Source organism: Phycodurus eques, chromosome 7 (assembly GCF_024500275.1).
Source record: "Phycodurus eques isolate BA_2022a chromosome 7, UOR_Pequ_1.1, whole genome shotgun sequence".
NCBI classification, from domain to species: domain Eukaryota; kingdom Metazoa; phylum Chordata; class Actinopteri; order Syngnathiformes; family Syngnathidae; genus Phycodurus; species Phycodurus eques.
In genome coordinates this window covers 28,839,986-28,863,336 of record NC_084531.1, presented here as the reverse complement: position 1 = coordinate 28,863,336, position 23,351 = coordinate 28,839,986, and the positions used below count along the sequence as shown (strand labels likewise).

Sequence of the window (23,351 nt, the reverse complement as noted above, 5' to 3'; positions counted from 1 at the left end):
GCATGTGGGCGTTGCACCACACAACGTTCCCAATGACTTGCACCATTTATGACAGATGTCGTTCAATCTTCAACACTAATGACGACTGAACGCGGGTGCGAAGCCGCCATCGATCTGGAGGGTACGCGCTTGGAAGCGAACTCTCGAAAAGTGAATGTGACCCTTTGAAAGGTCAACCTTTCCGTGGAAAGAGACCTCCGTGAAGTAACACCACGGTATCGATTTTGGAACCTTACTTTAAAATGTTTATGTTGGCCTCAGGGTGTCACTAGCGCCACACTTCACTTCAGTCAACACAAAGGTTGAACTTGAAACATTACTGGTACTATGTTCGATAGGACTGAAGTAACCACTTCCCAATGTTAATGATACATTGTCACAACCACACAGAATACTGTAACCTTATCAAGAATACCTAAATACCATTGACAGCTGATGAGGCTTAGTTCCGGTTGAAGCGGGGTTTCAGGAAGTTTTTCAATAGCGATTGATTTGGGACTGTCATTGATTAGGGAGCGGTTGCTTGGGAACAAGAAAGGTGGTGATCACCCTTGACCGTAATTACCTGTGAGATGTCGTGATTGGCCAGCCCCACAAAATAACAAAAAGAAAAGTCTTGGTGTTTCGCAGTGGCTATTAGAGAAAAGACTGCCCCAGCATTTGGTGTTGGAAGTGGGATCAAATGATTGGTCATTTCGAAAGTATTGCCACACTACTCAGTAGACAGGAGTGGCGTACAACAATTGACGACAAAATAAAAGCTCTTGGTGTTCCCAAGTCTTTTTGTGATACATAAAACATTGTGCCTTGAATTGGTGTCAGAAGTGGGATCAAATGTTTGGCTAGTACCATATTACAACAAAAGGACTAACTGTTGTGTTTCCAAGTGTTTTATTAGAGTATGGTAGAACAAATTGTCACACCAGTTGGTGTTAGAAGTGGGATTCAAGAAGTGATCACCCCCACAAAATGACAAAAAGGCAATTCTTTGTGTTTCCCAGTGTTTCTGATGGTAATGGCAAACATTGCCATTCCAACTGGTGTCAGAAGTGAGTCACAAGAATTCAACATTGTCACAAAAAGACAAAAAATGAATACTTTTGGTGTTTCCCAGTTTTTATTAGGGGAATATAGAAAATATTGCCACACCAAGTGTGTCAGACGTGGGACTTAAAGATTAACTAGCCCCACAGCACAACAAAATGAAGACTCTTGGTGTTCCGCAGTGTTTAGTATGTAACATGGAAAACAACTGCCATACCAATTGGTGTCAGAATTGGGATACAAAGATTTACCAGCTTCACAACACAACCAAATTATGTTTTCAAATCAATTGATGTCAGAAGTGGTATATAAAAAGAAAAGAAGATCCCCAGAATGATACATACATTGATACACTAAATGGTCTCAGAAGTGGAATCCACTGTTTGGCTCGCCCCACAAAATGTAAAATGACTCAAAAGTGAATTTGTTTTGAGTGTCGCTGAGCTGCCCGAGCGTATCGCTGGATGATTTCAAATTCAATGGATACAATTCCTTGTGCATGTCCAATGTCATCTCAAAATGACTTTTATTTATTTATGTATTTATTTTTTTTATCGCCCTCCTCGCAATAAGGTCAACGGCAACGTCACGCGCGAGCGCCTCCAGGAGATGAAGGAGGCCTTCCAGGTACGTACGAGACGCTTCTTTATAATGGCAATTCTGTTGTTCATTTGACTTGGATTGTTTATGTTTCTCATTTTCCAAATGGAGATTCGAAGGCTTTCAGTTCAGTGATGTGAAGTGTTTTGTCCACAAAGTCAACGAAATGTTTGCCAGCCGCGGTGAGACTTTCAGACTTGCTAATAGAAGTCGTGAGTCGTCAAATTGAATCGCTCGTTTCTTCAATTTCCCAGATTCAACGGTTATTTAAGAAGATGGCGTTCTCAGGAAAGGGAAGCATCTCATGGGGTCAAAAATGTGCTCACTTTTGATCGACAATGTCAGAGAATGAACAATTGAACAATATGTTTATTATTATGTTCGTACTTTGCAGTGATGTGTGGGCAGTGTGTCTAATATATTGCCACCCCTTATAAAGTAAATAAGATATATTAGTAAATATGATTAGCCATCCATCCATTTTCTGTACCGGTGTACCAAAGAAATATAACAACAGGAGGATTAAGGTTTGAAATCTAAAAAAAAAAATGTTTTTTACTTATATTCCTGGCCCTAATTGTTTGTTGTTATTGTTTCTACAATTTAATTTAGACAGCAGTAGGGTGACATTGACCCATGTTGCTGTAGCCAACAAACAAACAAGACGGATAGCGATGCGATTTCAAATAATATAACAAATGCATGACCAAAATGGTCGCGTGCCACAGAGCGACGGCGCTGCAAACGGACCCTAAAATTAGCGACTTATCAACACTCGTTCCACTCAGTGTGTGTATTTTCCCCCCCAGCTCTACACTGTAAAAACGATAACTAGCAATTGTCGAGCTCATTTAAGTTTTCAATAGTAAACTGACTCAGAAATCAAGGTTTCGATTTACAACCTACAAAAACTTGTCTGCCCAACAAATGTCTCTCATTGTTGTCCTAACTAATATTTTCAAAATAGCACAACAAAGATGATAGACTTTTGAGTATATCTTTTTTTGAGTTAAATCAGGAACCTGTGAGAAACCTGTGAACTCGACCGAGCGGCGAACTCACCTCCGACTGAACCCGAGCCGTGTGATGATAGTCCGTCGACAATTTCTTAACTGAAACCCCTGAAGAAAACGTGGACAGTTGGATGTGAACTGAATTGTTTCGACCATTACGGATTTTTGTCTGGTCTGGAGTTTGATTCTAGCGTTTGAACATTTTCTGGACAGAAGAATGTTAATCATGTCTGATATTCAGATACAGACTTTCATCACTAAATGGCGGTATCACAGACTGGCTTTTTTATTTTATTTTATTTATTATTATTTTTTTTTAACTGCACGTCTTCCATAGTAAAGTGTATTATCTTATTACCTCGTTTTGAAATGGGTTGAGTGTTCTCCTTGTGTCCCACCGCAAGACAGCAGCGTTTTCCTCCGAGAAGATGCAACAAAGGTTTTCCTGAAGTGCTTGGTAAGTACAGAAAAAGTAATGCAAGTAAAACTAATTCCCATGAGGTCTTTTAAAGGATGAGTTCATCCAAAGTGGAAATATAAACAACGTCAATGCTGTCCACATAGAGTCATTTTATGGTGAGGACTGCAGTTCTCTAGAACTTTGTTTCCTGCTGAGAAGCAGCTGGGCGTTGTTTGGTGGGTGTTCAGTCGGAGAAAATACTTTTGTACAAAACTCATCACAAGGTCGGTGGGTGACAGCTACTGTGTCATTAATAAAAGAAAAAGATGCGTTTTCTTTTTGAAACCTCCACGAGTCAAATGACCGGCATGGTACGGAAGTTTCAGTTCAAATCAGGTAGAAATTTATTTCGTCTTTCGTTTTTCTTAGCTCTCAATAATGCATCTGTTACTTCTCTGCAGGACACTGATATTTTGGAACCGGTGCTGAACGGTGCATCTGTTGCCATGCTCCCCATCCGACAAGATGACAAGATTATCCTAATTAGGTCAACAACAACAAAAAAATCCAAGTTGGCAGAACTTGTGTCATAACTTGTAAACCTTAGTTAAGTCAACAACAGTAGGCAAAAGTTGAGAAAACTCAAAAATGTCTTGCATCAAGTAACCATGATCTTTTACGTTTTGTCAAGGTTTATTTTTATTTATTTCTGTATTTTTTTTCATTACAGTGTATTTTTACGACAGGGACAGCGTGACCCAACTTTACGAGCTCTCCACGCTGGAGCCTTACTGCCAAATCGATGCGCTGGACGCGGTCCCGCTGATGCTGTGCGACGGGGGTGTAACATAAGCCAGTAAAACACAATGGGAACAAGCATCCCACTGGGTCCCTATGCGGTAATTATTTCTTTGCTGCTTTTTGTACGGAGGCACTGAGGTGAGTCTCACCATTAACCACTTCACTTGATTCATAGTTTTGTATTCATAGTACAGTAGTTTTCTGACCAGTTCCTCGAGATACGAGCCGTCATTTGGCCGTTTTTTTTTGTGGGTTTGTTCGGCGGCAGTGAACTCAGTTCACTTCACCATAAGCGGCAGTTTGGCAATTCTTGAAAAAAAGCGGCTTCAAGCTGTTTAATGCCATTCCCACTCCCACTAAACATAAAACGCCGCAAATTACCCGTCGCGTAAAAACTGAACTTGTGTCTCACAATACCACGGCATTCTTTTTTTTTTCCAGATATGTTTTCATGATTATTTATTATCTGAGTACTTAGTAACGAACAAATTGTGCCTCACACCGCAAAACTGTGTGAAATTATACAAGCCCAGATAGCAAGAAGAGCAAAACGCGGGCTTTTCTCTGAAACCTGATGAGACCACCCGTACACAAAAAAAAAGACATCACATGGCAACAAATTTTCCATCGCACTTCCCTTCATGAGTACTCTTTTTTTTGTTTTTTTTTTTCAACAAAAGACAAATATGAATATGCATGAATGGTCTTTTTTTTCAACAAAAGACATATTATCACAGCAATAACATTTGAATTAAAAAAAATCCTATTTCTTTTTAGGGAATAAAATATATTTATATTGTATATTTTGAGGATTTTTTTAAAAAGTTGTGTTTTAATTTAAGGGAATAGTATTCTCTCAGGAATCAAGCATTATTTTTCTTTTTTTAAAGACAATAGGTTGGAAGAAATAAATCGATATTTTTTTTAGAATCAAGTCATTCATATATAAAAAAAAGACTAAAAAAGTAGCAATACTTTGAGAAAGCTTAAAAAGAATCATTTGTATTTTTGGGAAAAAGTAGTAATATTACAGCACAAATCTTTTTTTATTTTTAGAAAAAGGAGTACTTTTTGAACAATAGTCATATTTTTTGAAGGATGTTTTATTTGAAGTTTTATGAAAAAATACAAAAAAAACTAATTCAAGCAAAAAATGGGTTTAGTTTTTTTTTGTTTTTTTTTTACAAAAAAAATATATTTTTCTCTAGAATAATGTTGTGTCTTAAAGAAATTAAAAAACATATTTTTTTCCAATAAATAAAGCATACAGGTATTTCAATACAAATCTTAACGTTCAATACAAATCATTCATCATTTATATATTTATCTATCGACAACGCCGCTAAAGGATCGGGACTTCTGAATATCAACATCATAAGCAAGCATTCAGTGTGGCTGCAACACTGGAGATACCAGCACACATTTGACTTCTTTGTAAACCACAATCCAACAAATTTCCATTTCCCACCCGGGCCCTGCAGCAACAGCGTTGCCCAGCACAGCGAAAGTGGAAGTGGAAGCCCAAGCCAGCGACATCCAGTAACAGCTCGCTTGGCTGTGCTCACCCTGCGCGCAGGGGTTAGTTCACATGCTTTTGTTCTCCATACCAGAAAAGTGGCAGAAAACGAGAATTTTCACATCGCGTGGGCAGCCGCGACAGGGAGCCCAATTTGTGTTGCCGAGCAATTTCCAAATGATGTCACTCTTCCGCTTGCAACAAGGTGGTGAGTCAAAATAAACCAGAAGTCATATTTGAGGCTTTATTTTCTGAGAGAAAAAAGTTGTCTTTTTTTTTCAGAATAAAGTCAAAAGTTTCTTGGGGTGGCGGGGAGTAGAGATATAATACTACGAGAATAAAGATTTTTCTTTCGAGAAAGTCATCTTCAGAGTGGGGGAAGCTTTTTGGAAATATTGTGTTTTCTTACAGATAAGGTAGGACTCTTTTAAAGAATAAAGGTATTTTTCAAGAATTGTCGTTTCTTTCAAGAAAAAAAATCTTACGAGAATAAAGTAGTATTTTCGACGAAAAACACTTATTTTTCAAGAAAAAGTTTTTTTTTTTTTTTTTTTTGCTTTTAGATAAAATGCGTCGCTCCAGAGACAATATAGTTGTGGTTTTCATTTAAAAAAAAAAAAGTTGCTAATCTTATGAGCATAAAGATTTTTCATTCAAAATTTTTTAAGAAAAAATAGTATTACAAAAGAGTCTCTTTTTTGACAAAAAAATATTCATCATACAGCAGAATAACAATATTTTTCGGTGAATAAAATCCTAATCTTTTGAATGATGAGTCAGATTTTGCGGGGAAAATAATTTCAAGAAAAAAAACTCTCTTTTACACGACCTGTTCCTGTGTAGCTGTAAACAATTGTATGTTTGTGTAAACAAAGTACTGTATACTCAGTACTCAGTCAAATGCCGGCGCTTGGTGTGTGGCAGCGGCTACCGTCCAATCTGTCCTCAAGGAATCAACAACCATCCAGCGTTTATAACACAAAATATTGCCGCATTGTTTATTTCTGTCCTGAAGTTTTTATTATGACTCATAAATGATTTGCGTGTGATTGATTACGGCGCAGTCTGTCGTTCTGGATTGAGTTCAAATCAGCTAGGTTAAGGTTTTGAAATATAAAACACACTTTTTTTTCCCCTCCCCTGGCATTGGGACAGCTGTTGTGGATTGTTGCGGATAATGTAATGTAATAGCGAGGAGTCCTCTCTGTTCTTTACATCATAAGTTGCACAACTAAAGTTGAAATAAATGGATTAGCTTGATTAGCATTTCTTTTGTCTTGAAAGTGACAAATGTAGCAACCTTATGCATAATGTAATGTAGTTTCTGATACCGCTTTCCTTTTCTTGTCCCAGTTACATTTGTACGATCAATATAGACATTTTAAACGATACATGTATTTGGAGAAAAGAAATGAAACCTTTAGCTACAGTGTCATCATTTGGCAACATTGAGGCGCCCGTGCAAAGCAGAGACGACTCGTACTTCGCCACCTAATCCGGCGAAATCGGTCAACCCTGCGCACGGCACGTGGCGCATTTGTGTCAAGGTGAACCGCCTTTGACATCTTTGCAATCGATGGGAGGGCACTTGAGAGGTGCGAGAGGGAAAATTAATCCCTTTCAAGGACTCCATGATCCAATGAGGCGGCTTCTCGTGATTTCTTTCATTACAGCTGATGGTGACACGCCAAGCCCAAAGAGGCCCGTTTGAAGAGAAAAATTGTCACCAAAGCACTTATAGTGGAAAATGTGACCCTACGATGAGAGCTCCAATCTTCTGATATGGTTTTACGACGATGACTGTGCCAGAGGAAGGTCAGCACGGCGTAGGATGAACTCGTTTAGCCTCTCAATGTGCTGTTGCAAGGATTTAGTAGGAAACGGTGCAAAAAGTTGGCTTGGGATTTGTGGTCAGCACCCCTTTTGAGCTGAAGATAAAGATTAGGCGGTGAATCTCGGCTTGTCACGTCATTGATGAGGGAGGGAAACGCCAAAACGTTGGAATTCGGGCAGCTCACATTTGAACATGTATGTACCTGTATATGTGTGCTATACTGCAAAAATGCTAAATCCTGAATTGATCCTCTTTCCAGTGAAAGCAGCGTACTATACTTATTTTAAGACGGTTTTGACTTTTTCCCAAAGTTGCAGCAAGACAAAAACACTAAAAGACTCAAGTCAATTCATACTAGTTTCATTAGTAGATTTTATTTTCACTTGAAAAAAAACAATAAAATAAGTTTTTTTTTTAATATATATATATATATATATATAAATCTGCCAATGGAACTAGTATGAATTGACTTAATCAGATTCTTAAAATAAGATTTTTTTCCCCTCTCTTACTGAAGAAAACAGTCAAAACTGTCTTAAAATAACTACACAATGATATTTTCACTAGAAATGAGATGAATTCACTGAATAAGATCTTGCATTTTTGCCGTGTATAAACAGAGTATGTGTCGTGATCGAGAGTACAAAGCGTATGTCGCGATTGTAAGAAACACAATTCACACACACAATTCATGGAGTGATTGGTGAATGGCACGTAAAGAAAAAGCTATGCCGTGAGTCAGCATGGCTCCCAGTGCATTTCTTACTTGTAAATAAATTTCATTTTGCCATCAAAAACCCTTTTCTCAGTCTTATTTTGGGTGTTTTTTTTTTCATGCTGTTTCATAGTTTGAGATATCACAAAAGCTAAAAATATGTGTCACAGCCATTGCTCTGCTTCTGTTTCTTTTCACAACAAGCTTGTTTTCTCCACTTTTTGGTCATAAGCCAATGTTTTTGGTGAAACCAACCCTTCATGTTCTACTGCTGATTACTAAAGAACGGTAAAATAAGAGTCGACAGTTATTTTTGGAAGCTTTGGTGCTCATATTGTCACAGAACACAATATTCTATATTCCTCAGAAAAGAGGACGCCGATGGTGGCCGCCGGGCTTTCTGCTATCTGCTTTCCGGACAAATCCGTAAAAGTCGTTAACCGTTGAACTTTCTTTTTAATAAAGCCGACTTTTATTGCGCCGCAGGGCTGGACATGGGCGTCCCCAGATGTGTGCTCGTCCTCTGTTTGGAGCAGCAGGCACGCTGGGTCATTATCACTTTATGCGGCCCTGGGCTCACTGTCTGGATGTGCAATGTTCGAACGATGGTCATCTCTCTGCGCATACCGTCGTCGCCTGATAATACTAGTTTTCTGTTTTTCTGTCAACAACTACTAACCGATATCTTGCGCCAAAGCAAGCGAAGGAGCCCTTTGTTCACGAATGTTGTGTAAATAGTGGATCGATGCATAGACAGACAGCCAGATAGATAGATAGATAGATAGACGCGACAACAAATGGAGCATTTCAATAAGTGTCCTCAAAAGCTTTGATGAATACAAGAAAATATTTCAAATGTGTGGTTTTTTTTGTTGTTTTTTTTTTTATGTTACTGTTTTCAGCATTTTATTTTTTTTGTACTACTTTTTTCCTCGGTATTAACTGTGTTAGTATGTGCCTTTTTTATTGGCTGGAGTAGTTTGAGAGATAAAGGTCCATTTCAAAATGATGTGACTTTATTGGGTAATAATAAGATGGTGTAACCTTTAAAAAGTGGCTGCAGTGGATATAGCGTTTCCCGGAAACTGCTTTAGGGATCGCCGGGCCATGTTATTCGGCTTGCTTTATTACTGTTATTTAGCAACATGAGACAAACAATGAAAAGTACTTTTAAGTCACATTCAAGACACGTAAGCATTATTATCTTTAGAAAGGCAGAAGTTGTGATACTGTGTCTAATGAAGTTGCCATAATGTCCAGAATCCAACAGAAAATCACAAAAATGGCCAACGAGGACACAGTGTTGTGTGCGAGCGATCGCATCGGATTTATCTGTACCTCAGCGTTGACTGTGTGGATTACTTGTTTATTTCCGAGTGTGTGCGCGCTACAAAGACAAAACTTTTCAGAGAGATTTTGTCGGAGTGCTACCACACCAGTTAGACACATGGACGATGCTAAATTGTGAAGGGTGGCAGTGGCATCGGGGTTGAACTTTCAGATTTGCAGGAAGGGCTAACATGCCCTGAAATACCTGTTTCAAATCGAAATTGCTGACTTCCTGTGTCTTTTGGGGCATACCTTCCTGAGACTTTTTTTTTGTTGGTAAATTTATGATAGAAATGCCTTCCGATTTTTATCTTGCTGCGTAAAACTGGCTTCAGGGGCTGAATTTCCGAATTTGTGGCAATGGCCAAAATGCGTGTAAAATGTCTTGTTCAAATCAAAATGGGAGGCTTACTGTGTCTTTTTGGGGGTGACGTTTTTGCAGGTCTTCCTCTGATAGACATGTCTACCTTACTTCCTGTTGCTAAGTGAAACTTGTTTCAGAGGTTGGATTTTCGAATTTGCGGGAATGCCCGAAATACGTCTGCTTCAACCCAAAAATGGCTGACATCCCGTGTCATTTCGGGCATACGGTATACAGCATACTTTTTTTGCAGGTGTCTACCAAATTTCATGTTGCTCAGTGAAACTTCAGGGGCTGATGTATTGAATTCATGCGAATAGCCAAAATGCCCCTGAAATGTCTGCATCAAATCAAAGTGGCTGTCTTCATGTGTCTTTTTTGGGCATCATTTCTTGAGACTTGTTTGTAGGTTTCCTCCTGAAAGACATGTCGACCAAATTGGATGTGGCCAGGTTAAACTGGCTTAAGGGGCTGAATTTTCGAATTTGCGGGAATGGCCAAAATGCCCCTTGGATGTCTGCTCCAAACCGAAATGGCTGACTTCCTGTGTCTTTTCAAGCATGGCTTTTTGGGACTTTTTTGTGGGTCTACTTAAGATAGACATGTTTACCAAATTAGTTTTTGCTAAGTGAAACTGGCTAATGGGGCTGAATTTTCCAAAACTTCAAGGGGTCCGACTGAACCACGTTCTAAGGCTCAGGCCCGCTGCCTCGACCAAATAAATGTACATGTTTAGCAGCATCAAAAAAATAAAAATAAAAAAAAGGCTAAATTTGAACCTCACCTTCCTCTCGGACTCCACGGTGCTCCTCTGGGGTGTGCATGGACAATTCGTATGTTCGCTCGCCCACGCAAACAACATGCGTCTGACGTCAACAAGGCCTTGTGTATGCAAAGTACTGTATACTCAGTACTCAGTCAAAATAACAGTTGTCTTCAAACATGTATAATGTGTTTAGAATTGTTCCTGACCGATGCTCACAATGGAAAAAACAAACAAAACAACAACATGTATTTCCTCCGCTCCTGCGCTGCGCTTAGTGAGAATGAAGGAAGCGACGCACATGAGGGGGCATCAACAGTGGCACAAAATGCGGAAATAACAGCGTGTTGCATCACGGGGAATGCATGCAAAATTGCATTTTGCACAGTCCACTGTGTACACTGCCAGTCAAGCGTGATTGTAGCGCTTATTTATGATTGCTGCAGGGTGAGGTTGATATTCTATATTTATTTTTCCCGGTGGTAACTAATAGCAACCGTCCCTAGATTTCTTTGTGTGTGCGGCTGCTGCTTTCGTTTACATTTTGAACATGCTAATGAGCTCACGCCGTTGTCTCCAATTGACGTGACTTAGGACTGGAGCTGCAGGGGCACCAAAATATTAGAAACGGCTCTCAGTGTGAGACAGTGTAATTTGACACACAGCAAACATACATTTGTTCCACGACCGAGCTCGTAACGCAGTTTAGCTATATGTCAAATACATTTTTCCCATTGAAATGAGGTGAAATAGCATGGGTTTGGGCAAACACATTAGCAGTATTTTTATTGATATTGTGACGCGAAGTTAAAAATGACTTTTATGCAATTAGGCTGATTATCAGAGCTAACTGTTTGTGTTTGGCAGCTTATTTGAGAAATTCTATTCGTGACTCGCTTCGTGACACACCACCGCACACCGCGCGGTCTGGCCGAACCCAACTTGGACAGGATTAGCAAAAAAAAAAAAAAAAAAAAAAAAAAATGACAGTCGGCGACTCACACCTGCACGTTGAGCGATGTACAGTGAGTCACAAACGCCCTGCGACGACGTACATCTCTTGCATTCATTTTGGCAACAATGACTGCAAACTTCGCTATTTCATCCAAAGGTACATATGAAATTCCGATATAAATATAGTTAAATATTGTTGTCTAAATATAGATCGCGCATGCAATTGTAGCTAAATGAAAGTAGCGAGTGCCATGTAGATTATTGGAACGGAGTAAAAGTACCATTTCTTCTTAACGTAAATACTCAAGTAAAAGTAAAAAGCAGGATTCGTTAAAACTGCTTTGAAAAGTACATTTTATCCAAAATGTTACCAAGGAGAAAAATAAAATCAACGAAAAATCCCTCTATGTCAGTGCTGTTATTTTCTGCCTTTGACAAAATGATTAAAGAACAATGACTGAAAATAAAATAAGTAAAATTGGGGAAATATAGATAACATTACACTGCTATTTATCAATACAAAGAGAACATCTCTCCATCGCTGTCATTATTTTCTGGTTCTGAGAAAAAAATACAAACACATGATAAATACAATTGGGATAAAAAAAAAGTATCAATCTAATTACACGGGCATCCTTCAATACCAAGGAGAAAAAAATTAAATAAAACAATACTCTCGATCAGTGCAATTATTTGATGTTGAAAAAAATAGTAATTACATTTTTTTTTTTTAAGTAAAACTGGGGGGGGGGGAATGATCTATCTCATTACGCTGTACTCAATCAATAGCTAGAAGAGGAAAAAAAGATAATACACATTTTCCTCATAAGTGTTATTATTTTCTGGCTTTGAAACCCCCACAATAAAAATAACCAATTACTTGAAACAATAGTTCAAACCAAATCGATTTATTGACCAGTATCGATCCACCCAGCCGCTTATCTCGTTTGCAGTGACTCTGCTGGGCGGCCAGAGGGCGCCCCTGAGCCGCGCTCGCCGAGTGACGATGCCGCCAACCACCACGAGAGAAGAGAACAAGCGGAGACGAAACGCTCGCCCCCACTCTCCCTCACTTTCGCTCCTCGGTCGCGTCGCCCCGTCAAAGTGCTCGGAGCTCCGACGCCGCGGCGCATGTGCCTTGTGGCCGCGCTGAGATAGCCCCCCGACACGGCGAGCTGCCTGCGTGGGGCCCGGCCTCGACGAAACCGAGAATGCTTCGGGACCACCGGCGGCACGTCGCGGGCTTGCTCCTGCTCTCCCTCGGTGAGTGGCCGCCTCCACTTCGCCTCCACTTTTTTTTTTTTGTCGCGCTATTGTTTTTTTTTTTTTTTTTGTTTTAATTATTACTATTTTTTTTTAACACAAAAACATAAGAGTCCACGCTTGACTTCTACAAGTGAGCGCTGACAACTTTCAGAGGAGTTGGCTGTTTAAAATACAGTCATTTAAAAGCAAACAACCACAAAACAAACAGTTGTGGCAAGTAACTGAGTAGAACTACTTCGTTACTGTACTTAAGTAGATTTCTCAGAATTTTTTTGCCAAGTATGTGGCAAATCAGGTGGCGGTACTCGAGTATTTATTTACTGCCTCAAAAGTGCACTTTGTACTTCTTACTGTAGTATTTTTATGAAAATATGCCATTATCGAAAGTCTGACTTTTAGAAGTATTACTTGGATCGTTTGGTGAGGTAGACTCGTAGATGTCAGATAAACACGTGATGCCATAAGAGTGTATCTTATTTTTTATTTTCCCCAAAATAATCAACATGCACATGTGTTACCAGTGGAAAAAAATGTGTTGAAAGTCACAATTAACAATAAATCTGGTATACTCTGATTATTATGGGAGATGGCGAGAGATACCCCATTCCGAGTATTTATAAAAGAAAATAATGAATCTTTTTGTTTTCACGGGCAGATATGCTTAAATGCATGCAAAATCATGAATTTATTTTTTTTTCTTTCTGAAAACCATATCCAAAGTACCTAAGTGGAGTATTGTTATTTTGTACCCATTATATAACTTGTTTAATGCAGTTTCATGGGGTACATTTTGTGTCAGGGACACAAAAGAGCACATTTTCACAATAACACCCTTGATGAACGCGCTCGTTCATTTTTTTTCAACATTCGCAAATGATGATACAACATAAATAGAGAATTGTTTGACGTTGCTGGCTTTAAGAGTGATCTGCGGCGAATCTTCTGACCTTCAAAAACCTAATCCGAAAGGACGAACAGGTGTCTTGTTTTTTTTCGTTATCATTCGCCAATTTAGCATTTAATTTATTTTTTTTGTTAGTTAGGTTTTGCTGGCATAAAAGTCAAGTCAAGGCTATGTAGCTCTTAGTTCATTTTCACTTTTTGCTTTTTGTATTGAAGTACCTTTGAAGAACCTGCACTTTTTGACTCTTGCTTGAGTGCAGGTTCTTCTGCAGTACTTCTCCTTTTGCCAGTCTTTTCTGTACGTCGACTTAGAGTAACTACAGGGTGTGTGAGTACAATACTTTTGCCACATCCGACCGCAGCTGAACTAATCAGTGCAGACCCGTGATGCAAGAGTAAGGTTTCTTGCGCAAATGCCGTTTGCGCCTATTTTGTGCCTTGTTATCTCTCGTCAATCCCACTTGGCAAGTCAGAGAGTGTGTGAGGTGTGGTGGAGTGCGTCCAGTGTGTGTGCTGTGGCTGCGCACTGAGGAGTGCAACGGCAGCCCACTAAAGCGGTCTTAACCTTTATTTATTCGCTGAGCCAAGGCACAAATTAGAATAACAAACGATATTATGTCTGTTCGCATGACGCTAAAAGGACTACTGGAGTCGAGGACAAAGCTACGTGGTTGTTATAAATACACGATGTCTTATCCTCTTTGTTTATTTGGACATCAATCTTCAATTGGGAGTGGCATTAAACAGCTTGAAGCCTCTTTTTTTGTTTGTTTTTGAAGAAGAATTATTCGTTATTGACCAAACTGTGAGTCGAGTTCAGTGCCGAAATACAGCGTCGGTATCTCAAGTCTTTGCTTGCAATTCAAAGCAACAACAACAACAAAAATCGGCCTGACGGCGGCTTGCGTCTCGAAAAATTCATAAATCGGCTCACTCGTACCTCAAGGCACTGCTGTAATTTCATATTAGACATGGCTTTGGCCTGAGCACAGCAGCAGTGTATTTGTTATTTGTTCAGCAAATAACTGAGGATATTTCCCCCCCAAAATCTATCTGTGAATTCTCAAATGCTGAACTGCACATATGTGGCGGTTCACTGTATATACTTTTTGTGACATTTCTGTTTGTGCCATGAGATTTTACAAAGGTAAAATATGCGCAATGGCGTAATAAAGGTTGGGAAAACGCTGCTTTAGTCCATATTGAGTCTGCTGGCACACATCTCTCTCAGATTTGATTTAATAAGCAGAAATTGCCTTTCAACTTAACGAACCCACTCCACACTTCAGTTCCATTATACAGGCACGTGACTGCGGGCTGTGATGGCGCTTCGTGCCTGCGCAAAAAGCTTGTTTGTTTGGCACAAACGTGTTCCAGTGGGTTCAGGGCATCTTTGCCTGTGTGGAATATTAATGGCGCCGAGCAGGAAGAGGTCAGGAATGTGTCCAGTTGGGCCAGATCTGCTGCTGTTATTCCCCCCCACCCCCCTTCTGTTCATGTCCTCCCTGATGTGCACTAGAGAGGGCGCGGACGCTGACAACAGCATGAAAAGCAGCAGCAGCAAACATCTGGGCCACGTTCCAACTGTGACATTTTCGACAGGAAAAGTGATTTTTATTTTTATTTTTTTGCATTGAAATGCTACTCCCCCACTCCGGCCCCGCCTGTGTGGAGTTTGGATGTTTTTCTCCGGGCGCTCCAGTTTCCTCCCACATCCCCAAAACATGCATGGTCGGTTCATCGAAGATGCGCTACAGTATATCGCAGCTCATCTTCCGCGCCCCCAGCTATATCGCAAATTTTTAAGCGATTTTTATTTATGTGTTTTTAAAGTGTGCACGCACGTTTGAAATCAATTTGAGTCCAATTCAGGTTCATTTTTAAAGTGCCAAATCACACGAGACCAACATCATTCAATTTGCTGTCTTTGTAGTACCACGTTGTGCCACAACATGCCAGGCAGCACTGAGCTCTACTGCATAATTCAACGCAAGAAGAAGAGGCAGACTAGGTCCCCTACTAAGCTGCAGTAGTGATAGTCCACTGAGCAGGGAGAATTGGTGACGTCCTAAAACCAGTAGCATGACATCGGATTTGAGGTTTGAATATAACGCTGTTGACAGACAGCGTTATATATATATTGCGTTATATATATATTGACAGACAAAAAAAACGCCTTTGAACACTCCTATCCTAACTGAACTCACAAAATGCGGATATACGTCTTGTTTGTGTTGAATTCTCTCATTCTCTCTCTATGATATGATACTAGCGACAGTTTGAGGCCTGTAGCTTGAAACCAAGCGCTCACACCACCGTGGGTGGGCCGCGCTAGATCATCGCCTCATTTAAAGCTGACAACTGCTAATTAGCCTCCCCGCTAACACGATACACCTGCTCTGCCACGTTTCTTCAAACCCCAGTCCAGTGTCTCGATATTCCGCTCGCCCGCTGGAACCGTTGCTTTCGAGATGAAGCGCGACGTTAAATAATTCCCAATCTCATTAGGTCTTAATGGCGCCACACCTGTGCTGTTATGGGGGGAATTTCTATTGGAGATTCCTGGAGAGAACGCTTGGAATCAATACAAAGAAGGAAAGTTGCGGCTTTGCAGATGGCAATCCAGGCTGCAAAGGAGCCAGTTTATTTGGAATGAAGAAGCCTGGGGCAACACTGAATATACCTTTTGTGACATTTTTGTTTGGTGAGATTTTTGTGCCGTGAGATTTCCCCCAAATTACACGCAAACAAAAGCCCGAGATTTCGCTCACTTTTGTCACATCCGGGCTGCTTGAAGCTGTCTTGTGTCCGTGTGTGTTTTTCTGCCCTTGAAGCACAACTTCAACCTCGTAGAGTAATTCAATTCGGTGTTTCTCTCTGTCCAAACTTGTGCCTTCACCTCGGGCTTAAGCGCTCACCAAAAGTGCCTTTTGAAGTCAAGTGGGGTCTCTGAAAAATAGATGAGATTCCCTCTCAGCACGAGGAATCACATCTGACCGAGCCGCCGCACGTCGCCTTATAAAAGACGCGCCTGGCCGGGAAATACGTATATTCTTATTAGACGTTTTTATTACCAACTGAATGGCTGCATAATGAACGTCTGCAGGCTCTTTCCTGGAGAACAGCTGGTAATATGTCTTCATCAAACACTCCTACGTTGTCCTCTAATGGTTACCGCAGCACTTTTTTTTTTTTTACTTTCTCAGCGTGGACATTTAATAGAGGTCACCATTCCGACGAACCAGTGTTGGCAGAGAGTCAGATTTGTGTGACTCCGGTAATTCTGGTATTTTTCCTTTTAAACATTTTTTGTTGACATATCGATTCCTGTGAATTCCTCTCGGAATTTGGTCCCAGGATCGATAACGGCGTAGTTCAATTATACATTGTGATGGATGGCAATGCAGACAATACCCTCTCAAAGGTGACTCAGTTTGAAGGATTTACTTTGGTCTTTTAGATCTACACAGGTAGAAAATATCGTGTCCAAACCCCAAATTCCAGCCTAGGGGAAAACTTACATCCATTTGTCTTGTATACAGTGGCTAAAAAAAGTCTACACACACTGTTCAGTTATATTGATATTTAAAAAAATGATACTTCTAAATCATTAAAAAAAAACCACCTAAACTTATTGTGACCTATAACCTGTACAATTTAGAAAGTAATTGTGTGCACACTCTCCTATAATGTGGGATGAGGTCAATCACATTCAAAATCATGTTAAATGAGAGTCGGAACACACCTGTCACCATTTAATTTGTAGCAATTAGACACAATCTTTAGGACGAGTTCATCCTTGAAGAACCATAGAAAATGGCCACTTTAAAGCAAAATGGCAGACTCCCTGTGTCTTTTCTTGAGACCTTTTTTTTGTGGGTTTTCTCATGATTGAAATGTCTACCAAATTCCATGTTGCGAAGTCAAACTGGTTCCAGGGGCTGAATTTGACGTTTCTTATTTCTTTTGTGGCGTGTCATCAGACGTGGCCAAGCTGTCCCTAAATTGGCTACTTCAAACCAACCGAGCTGTGTTCCTCTGTGTTTTGGAGCATGGCTTCTTGAGACTTCCTCGTGATAGAAGTCTGCCAAATTTCATGTTGCTAAGTGAAACGGGCTTCCGCGGCTGAATTGCAAACCATTCAAAAGTGACTCAATGCTGCTTGTGTAAATTGGTTGAAACTCTCCAACTGTTGTGTCTTTCTGCAGGTCACATTATCTTAGCTGCTGGTAGCTCAGAAGAAGCCTCACAGGTAAGCGTCTTAGTCCTCTGCTCTGCGAACAAATTGGAATTCAACGCTTGTGTTAATCATCCAGTTTCTATTGCTTCGCCTGCTTGTGTTTAGACTTTAATTACCTGCGCAGAGAAAACAAACGTCCCCCACCCCCCTCTCTAATTATTGAATGATGAGCTACGGGATCAAAAAGCTTCATTTTGCTATGCGGTCCTTCTTTTGAGCTTTACATCTTTTTTTTTTCTCTCCATGTTGGTACTTTGCCGCTCAATAAATAATGAACACTTTGCTTCTTCAGCTCGCTGTGAGCGTGTTGACAGTGAAAGCCTCCTTGCAGGGTTGCTTAACATGGCAGGAATGGGAAATTACTGCCTTGGGCCGCTCTGATCTGCAGTTGGATTTGTCAAAAACTCATTTTTTAGGAATGTTGGCAATATATGAACTTTTCAACCACACTCAAAAGTGTGGGGAACTGTGGCAAGTGGCATTGTGGGAGGCATACCGAAGCATTTAAATGAACACACGCATATATGAAGGGAGCTACTGCCATAGTTTGACCAGTCAGTTCCATCCAATGTCGCTTATTGTCCCAGTTTACCAAGGTACTCGCTTTCCACTTTAGCTTTTGGTTGGAGGTACTGTACCAATCGAGAGATACGGAAGTGTTTGATCAATCTGAACTTGTGGACTTGTCTCGTTACTGTTTTCTGGTGAGTCATCAAACTTCGCCGTCTTTGAAGGACCCTCGCAAATGGCCAAAATGACCCAGAAAGGGCCTCATCAAAGCCAATTGGCTGACTTCCTTTGTTTCTTTCGGGCACGGCTTCTTGAGATTTTTTTTGGTGGGTCTTCTCGTGATAAACATGCCAACTAAATTTCATGTTGCTAAGTGAAACTGTCTTCAGGAGCTGAAATTCCTAATAAATCCCAAGGTGTGCTGCCGAGCCACACCTTGGGATTTATGGCTATTTGTTCGTTTACTGCTGGTCAAATGTAATTGGATGTGTAACTAACCTGGCTAATGGAGAATTCAATTGAAGAGTAAACATTATCCATGGTATCTAAAAAATGCTCATTTGGAATCACTGACTCTGTTCATACTGAAACAAATGAAATGTGTCCTTTGTGTGTTTCGGGGGGGGGGGGGGGGAAGTAAGCTGATGAGCTGTGTTAAGGTTATTCTAACAGTTTACCTAACATGTTGACGTCTTTGAAATTGTTTGTACCGTAACGACCCAGTAGTTATGTGTTATGGGAAATATTGTTAAGTGTGTTAGAAGTTCTGACGATCTGTAATGCGTGAAAATGTATAGCCCGAGTCCTGATCTGTGATTGGATGAATATGAATGGGACAGGGAAGACGGTTAGAGAAGACAGCAAGGTTCTAAAATTGTTTTGGCAATGATAAAAATGATTTTATTTAAAAAACAAAACAACTCTAAACAGAAAAGACTTGCCAAGTTGTGTGTTTCAAGTCAAACTCATCAGTCTTTCATAAGTTTTAGCCAAGCCAGTCCCAAGTCCTTAAATGAGAGAATCCAGTCTAGTCCTGTGACTCGAGTCGCCCAGCTCTGGTTAACAGTTTTTGCAAAGGAGATGCACGGACGTTCTTCTGTTAAAAAGTCAAGAAGCCGGTAGCATTTTATTGCGACCTTTTCGGTACATCTATTCTTAGACATGACAGTCCATGAAACTCCGGGGGGGGGGGGGGGGGTAAAATGACCTGAATAAAGTTTGGACCTTGACATGTGGCAGCAAGTTGGTTGTTGCTTAGTTACCACGGACTGGCATTTACTACAAAGGTTTTTGTATATGTACATGTGTATGTGTTCAGGCATTAATAAGGATCCACACTGCTGAATTCTGTTTCACAACTTAATTCCAGATAGACTGGTCCAACATCAATTAAACCTTGTACTATTTTTGTTGCATGACTTATTCTTGTTGTGGTTTCCCCTCCACCTTTGACCTAAACGGCGCACAGCGAGTTGTTAGCATCCCACCCTGATTTCCTCAAGTAGAGGACAACACAAACAAATTAGCAAGGAATGCAGATTTTTGGGTCACGTGAGCGGTCCACATTAGTTGTGGACTGGCTTACGAAAGCGGACTAGACCCTGAATAGTAGCAAACGTAATTTCTCATGGTGAATTGTTGACATTATCAAAACTTTGACGCCACGCGCAGCCCGCATTTAGATGTTGAAAGCAAAATAGCCATCATAGACCCATCTGTCTAGGATACCTGCTCCCGATCGGGGCTCATTTGGGCTAGTTCTTTAGCATGAATATTGGAATGTACGCTAAATAGATGTTTTAAACCAAAATAGCCAACTTCCTGGTCAATTTCAGGCTTAGGTCTTTGAGACTTTTTCGTTGGACGTTCACCCAATTCCGTGTCAAAGTGGTGTTGGGGGATCATTTTTGTTGTTGTTGTGCTTTCCAAAATTTCAAATGATCATAAAACATTCGCTGCCCACATTTAATAGTGTAGGCAAAAAAAAGCTTAGCATTTTAGCGGGCATCTGTCTATGATACCTGCTTCCGATCGGGGCCCATTTGAGCGAATTCGCTAGTAGGAGCTCGTCTACCCAATTTCTTGTCGAACTGTAAAACTGAGGCTGTTCCAAATCCTCCAAGTGATCATCAAACTTGATCAGATGGCGTATGCAGAACAGCTTGGCCGTTTAGCATCGCCCATCAGTCTAGGATAACTGCTTCTGATTGGAGCTCATTTGGGTCAATTCCCTAGTAGAAGTTTGTCAAAGTAATAGCGCCCGACCGAATCATCCACTCTCAAAATAATCATAATCGGCTGTATATACTAAAAATATGTACTGTACAACAACAATGGTGGAGTGCTGTGTTGCGTGACTGTGGACACACATTTCTTGATAGGGAAACTCTGTCCTTGTCATCATACAATACATTTAAAATGCAACTCTGTCAAAGCTGGCATGTTTTGACGTCTGAGAAAGGCCTCTTTGGTTTTTATTTGGGTTGATAGAAGTCATCACTTCATGGCAAAGAAAATAATGGAGTAGAAGAAAGTGTATTTAACGTTAAACTCAAACACAAATACTCATGGACAAAGTATTGTAAAACACTCAAATGTTCTGCCTGTAATTCATATCTGTCTTGTTGTAAGCGTTAAGGGACCAAAAATAAGTTATTTTAGTCATAATATACTATCTTTTAAATCAATCAGCCAAATAATGGTTTTTCTGAATGCTCCTCAAGGATTTTGTGGTTCATGTTTAGAACTCCTAAAAAATAGTTTTCGCCATGATACACACACTTTAAAAAAAAAAAAAAAAAAAAAAAAGGGTGATTTTTCAAGCATGTTGAGACCCCCAAAAGGTGAATAATTTATCAGAAGAATTACAATAAACCAGGATTCCAAGATGGCCTTGGCACTGCCTGGTGCTCAGACTCTAATTACTGCTCAGCTTATTAACTTTGTAAAGTTTGCAAATTTATTTTGCTTTTAATCTTCTCAAAGCAACAGCGCGTGTCTGTTTTAATCACTGTTTGGCCTCTGGTTTTTTCGATGAAGGTTGTGGCGAAACGAGTTAAAATGAGATGACGAAGAGCTTCCGACTCCAACCAGCTGGGCTCATCTCATCACCATAAAAAAAAAAAAAAAAAAAAAAAAAAAATGGATTAAATACTCACCAGCTCCTGTCATGTGTTTATGTCGCATGGTGCTCGTTTGGTCCCACAGGTGCTTCAAGAGTTTCAGGAAAAAGAAATTCAACTTAAACTTCAACATTAATTGCGCAGCCTCTCTATACTGTATGTTATATTGAAACCTAGCTTTCAGTTGTTTTACAGCGCAATCTTGGCATTGCTGTTTATTATCATTCTCCCAAAGAATAAATTGCCTTTGAAGGGCTTCAGTATGCCTTAAAGCTCACCCATTTTTGCAATTGCATGTATCCTGGTGAAAACATATGTATTTCAGAAGGCCCTAACGTGACCTCCCACACCTGACTGAGTATTTGTTTTTGCCCCTGACACCAGTTTTACCGATTGACACGAAATTGGGTGGCCTTGTCAATCATAACAGGAAAAAAAAAAACATCTCAAGGACCCTTTCTGAAATCCAATCAGTAGTTGGCCAGTTTAGTTTAAAGCAGCCATTTGGGACGGATTCCTGGGCTTTAGTTTGACGTACTGTTACAAGGGATTTGGTACAAATTAGCCCTGATTGGAAGCAGGTTTCTTTGACAGAAGGGTGACAATTTTGACAGTTCGATGACCAGTCCAAGGATTTTCTGAGGAAAACAAAGGGTTTGCAAGGGCCCTGCTTGAAGCTTGAATTTGACTTCAAGTTGCATGTGAAATGTATACATTCTTAACCCTAAACAGCACACAGAAAGAAGGCAAAAGTGGGCATATCGTCGCGATTCTCAGCAGCAAAAGAATGCTTGAGCTGACAAGTGTCTTTCAGAATCTTGAATATTTACATCTAAGTTGGAAGTATTAGTGATTGTCAGTCGTGGTGATCAGCCATCGGAGTGCTTCGACTTTAAGCCACTCACACAGCAGGGGTACACGGTGACAGTTTTACAACCCCCGGTTGCCCCGAGCAACAAGATTTGTACCACGGTCAACAATTTTCTCCAGTCTAGTGCGTTTTCTGGCAGCTGAGCCGAGCGCTCATAAAACGACAAGCGAAAGCATCGTCGGGCATTCGGACTGAAGGATGATCCGGGGAGTGTACGGGGGTCCTCTCGGGGGTCCTCAACTTAGTTAATGTTCATATTTATGTAAGTCGCTGCCATATTTAGCTCTATATATTTTGGTCATTTAATGAAAGATGGGACAAAGGATCCACAAGGGTCAAATATTCAACCTGTGTTATTATACTGGCATGCAAATTTAAACTGTAATCAAGTCTTTTGTTTTATTAATGAAGCTTTAATTTAATGCTAACAGATGGCCAAAATTGATATTAACCCTTGAGAGGTCATTTCAATATCCTCCCTTGTTTGTCGCTAATGACAAAAATTCACCTTCACCTTCCCCAAATCTTCTGTGAAAATAAGGAATGTTCATATTTTTTTCCCCACTGTAAACCATTTATCTTTTCAAACTATGTCAGTCTGAAAGAGGCATATCAAAAATGTTGTTTTTTAACCCTTTAAAGGCCAGTGTGTTTAAATTACGCAAGGTCCTAGCACAGAAAAAAAGCCCCATTAAAAGAGGTTCAATAATTTATCGATTCATGACAACCAATCCATTAGCAATTGATTAATAAACGATCATCCAAAAAAATTTGATTTTTGTCATCAATTTTAATGTCAAATAGGTTTGTATGTGATTATGTATTTGTCCACCACCTGGTGCTAGCTTTTCCCCATTCAAAGCATGCTGCAATACGTCACTCGCTTTTACTGTCTCGCCTTTCTTCTGAAATAACCGTGTGCCGCTATTAATGTTGACAAATGGTGTGTAGGAATGTGTGTCAACTTCTTTAGTCTTTTCGAAGTCCACACTCTACATTATTAACTAATTCAGTAATAAAGCGTTAAAATATAATGAATATTTGATGTGCGTATTTCAGGCCGAAGTGTTTTAAAAGATTTTGCTACGACCCAGTGTGGGCAATAGAAT

General features: G+C 40.1%; 1 protein-coding gene across 2 annotated transcripts in view; it reads left to right on the top strand.

The window, feature by feature from the left end:
- Positions 1-1,159: 1,159 nt before the first annotated feature.
- b3glcta (beta 3-glucosyltransferase a) overlaps positions 1,160-23,351 on the top strand; it is a 53,829-nt gene continuing 31,637 nt past the window's right edge. Inside the window, exons 1-4 of one of the 2 annotated variants that reach the window (XM_061681692.1) lie at positions 1,160-1,671; positions 3,804-3,956; positions 12,284-12,593; positions 17,708-17,751. In XM_061681692.1, coding sequence (XP_061537676.1) covers positions 12,542-12,593; positions 17,708-17,751 — 96 coding nt within the window. In that variant the 5' untranslated portion in view covers positions 1,160-1,671; positions 3,804-3,956; positions 12,284-12,541. Of the gene's footprint in view, positions 1,672-3,009; positions 3,957-12,283; positions 12,594-17,707; positions 17,752-23,351 lie in introns of those variants that run through there. The other variant, XM_061681691.1, reaches the window with a different exon arrangement.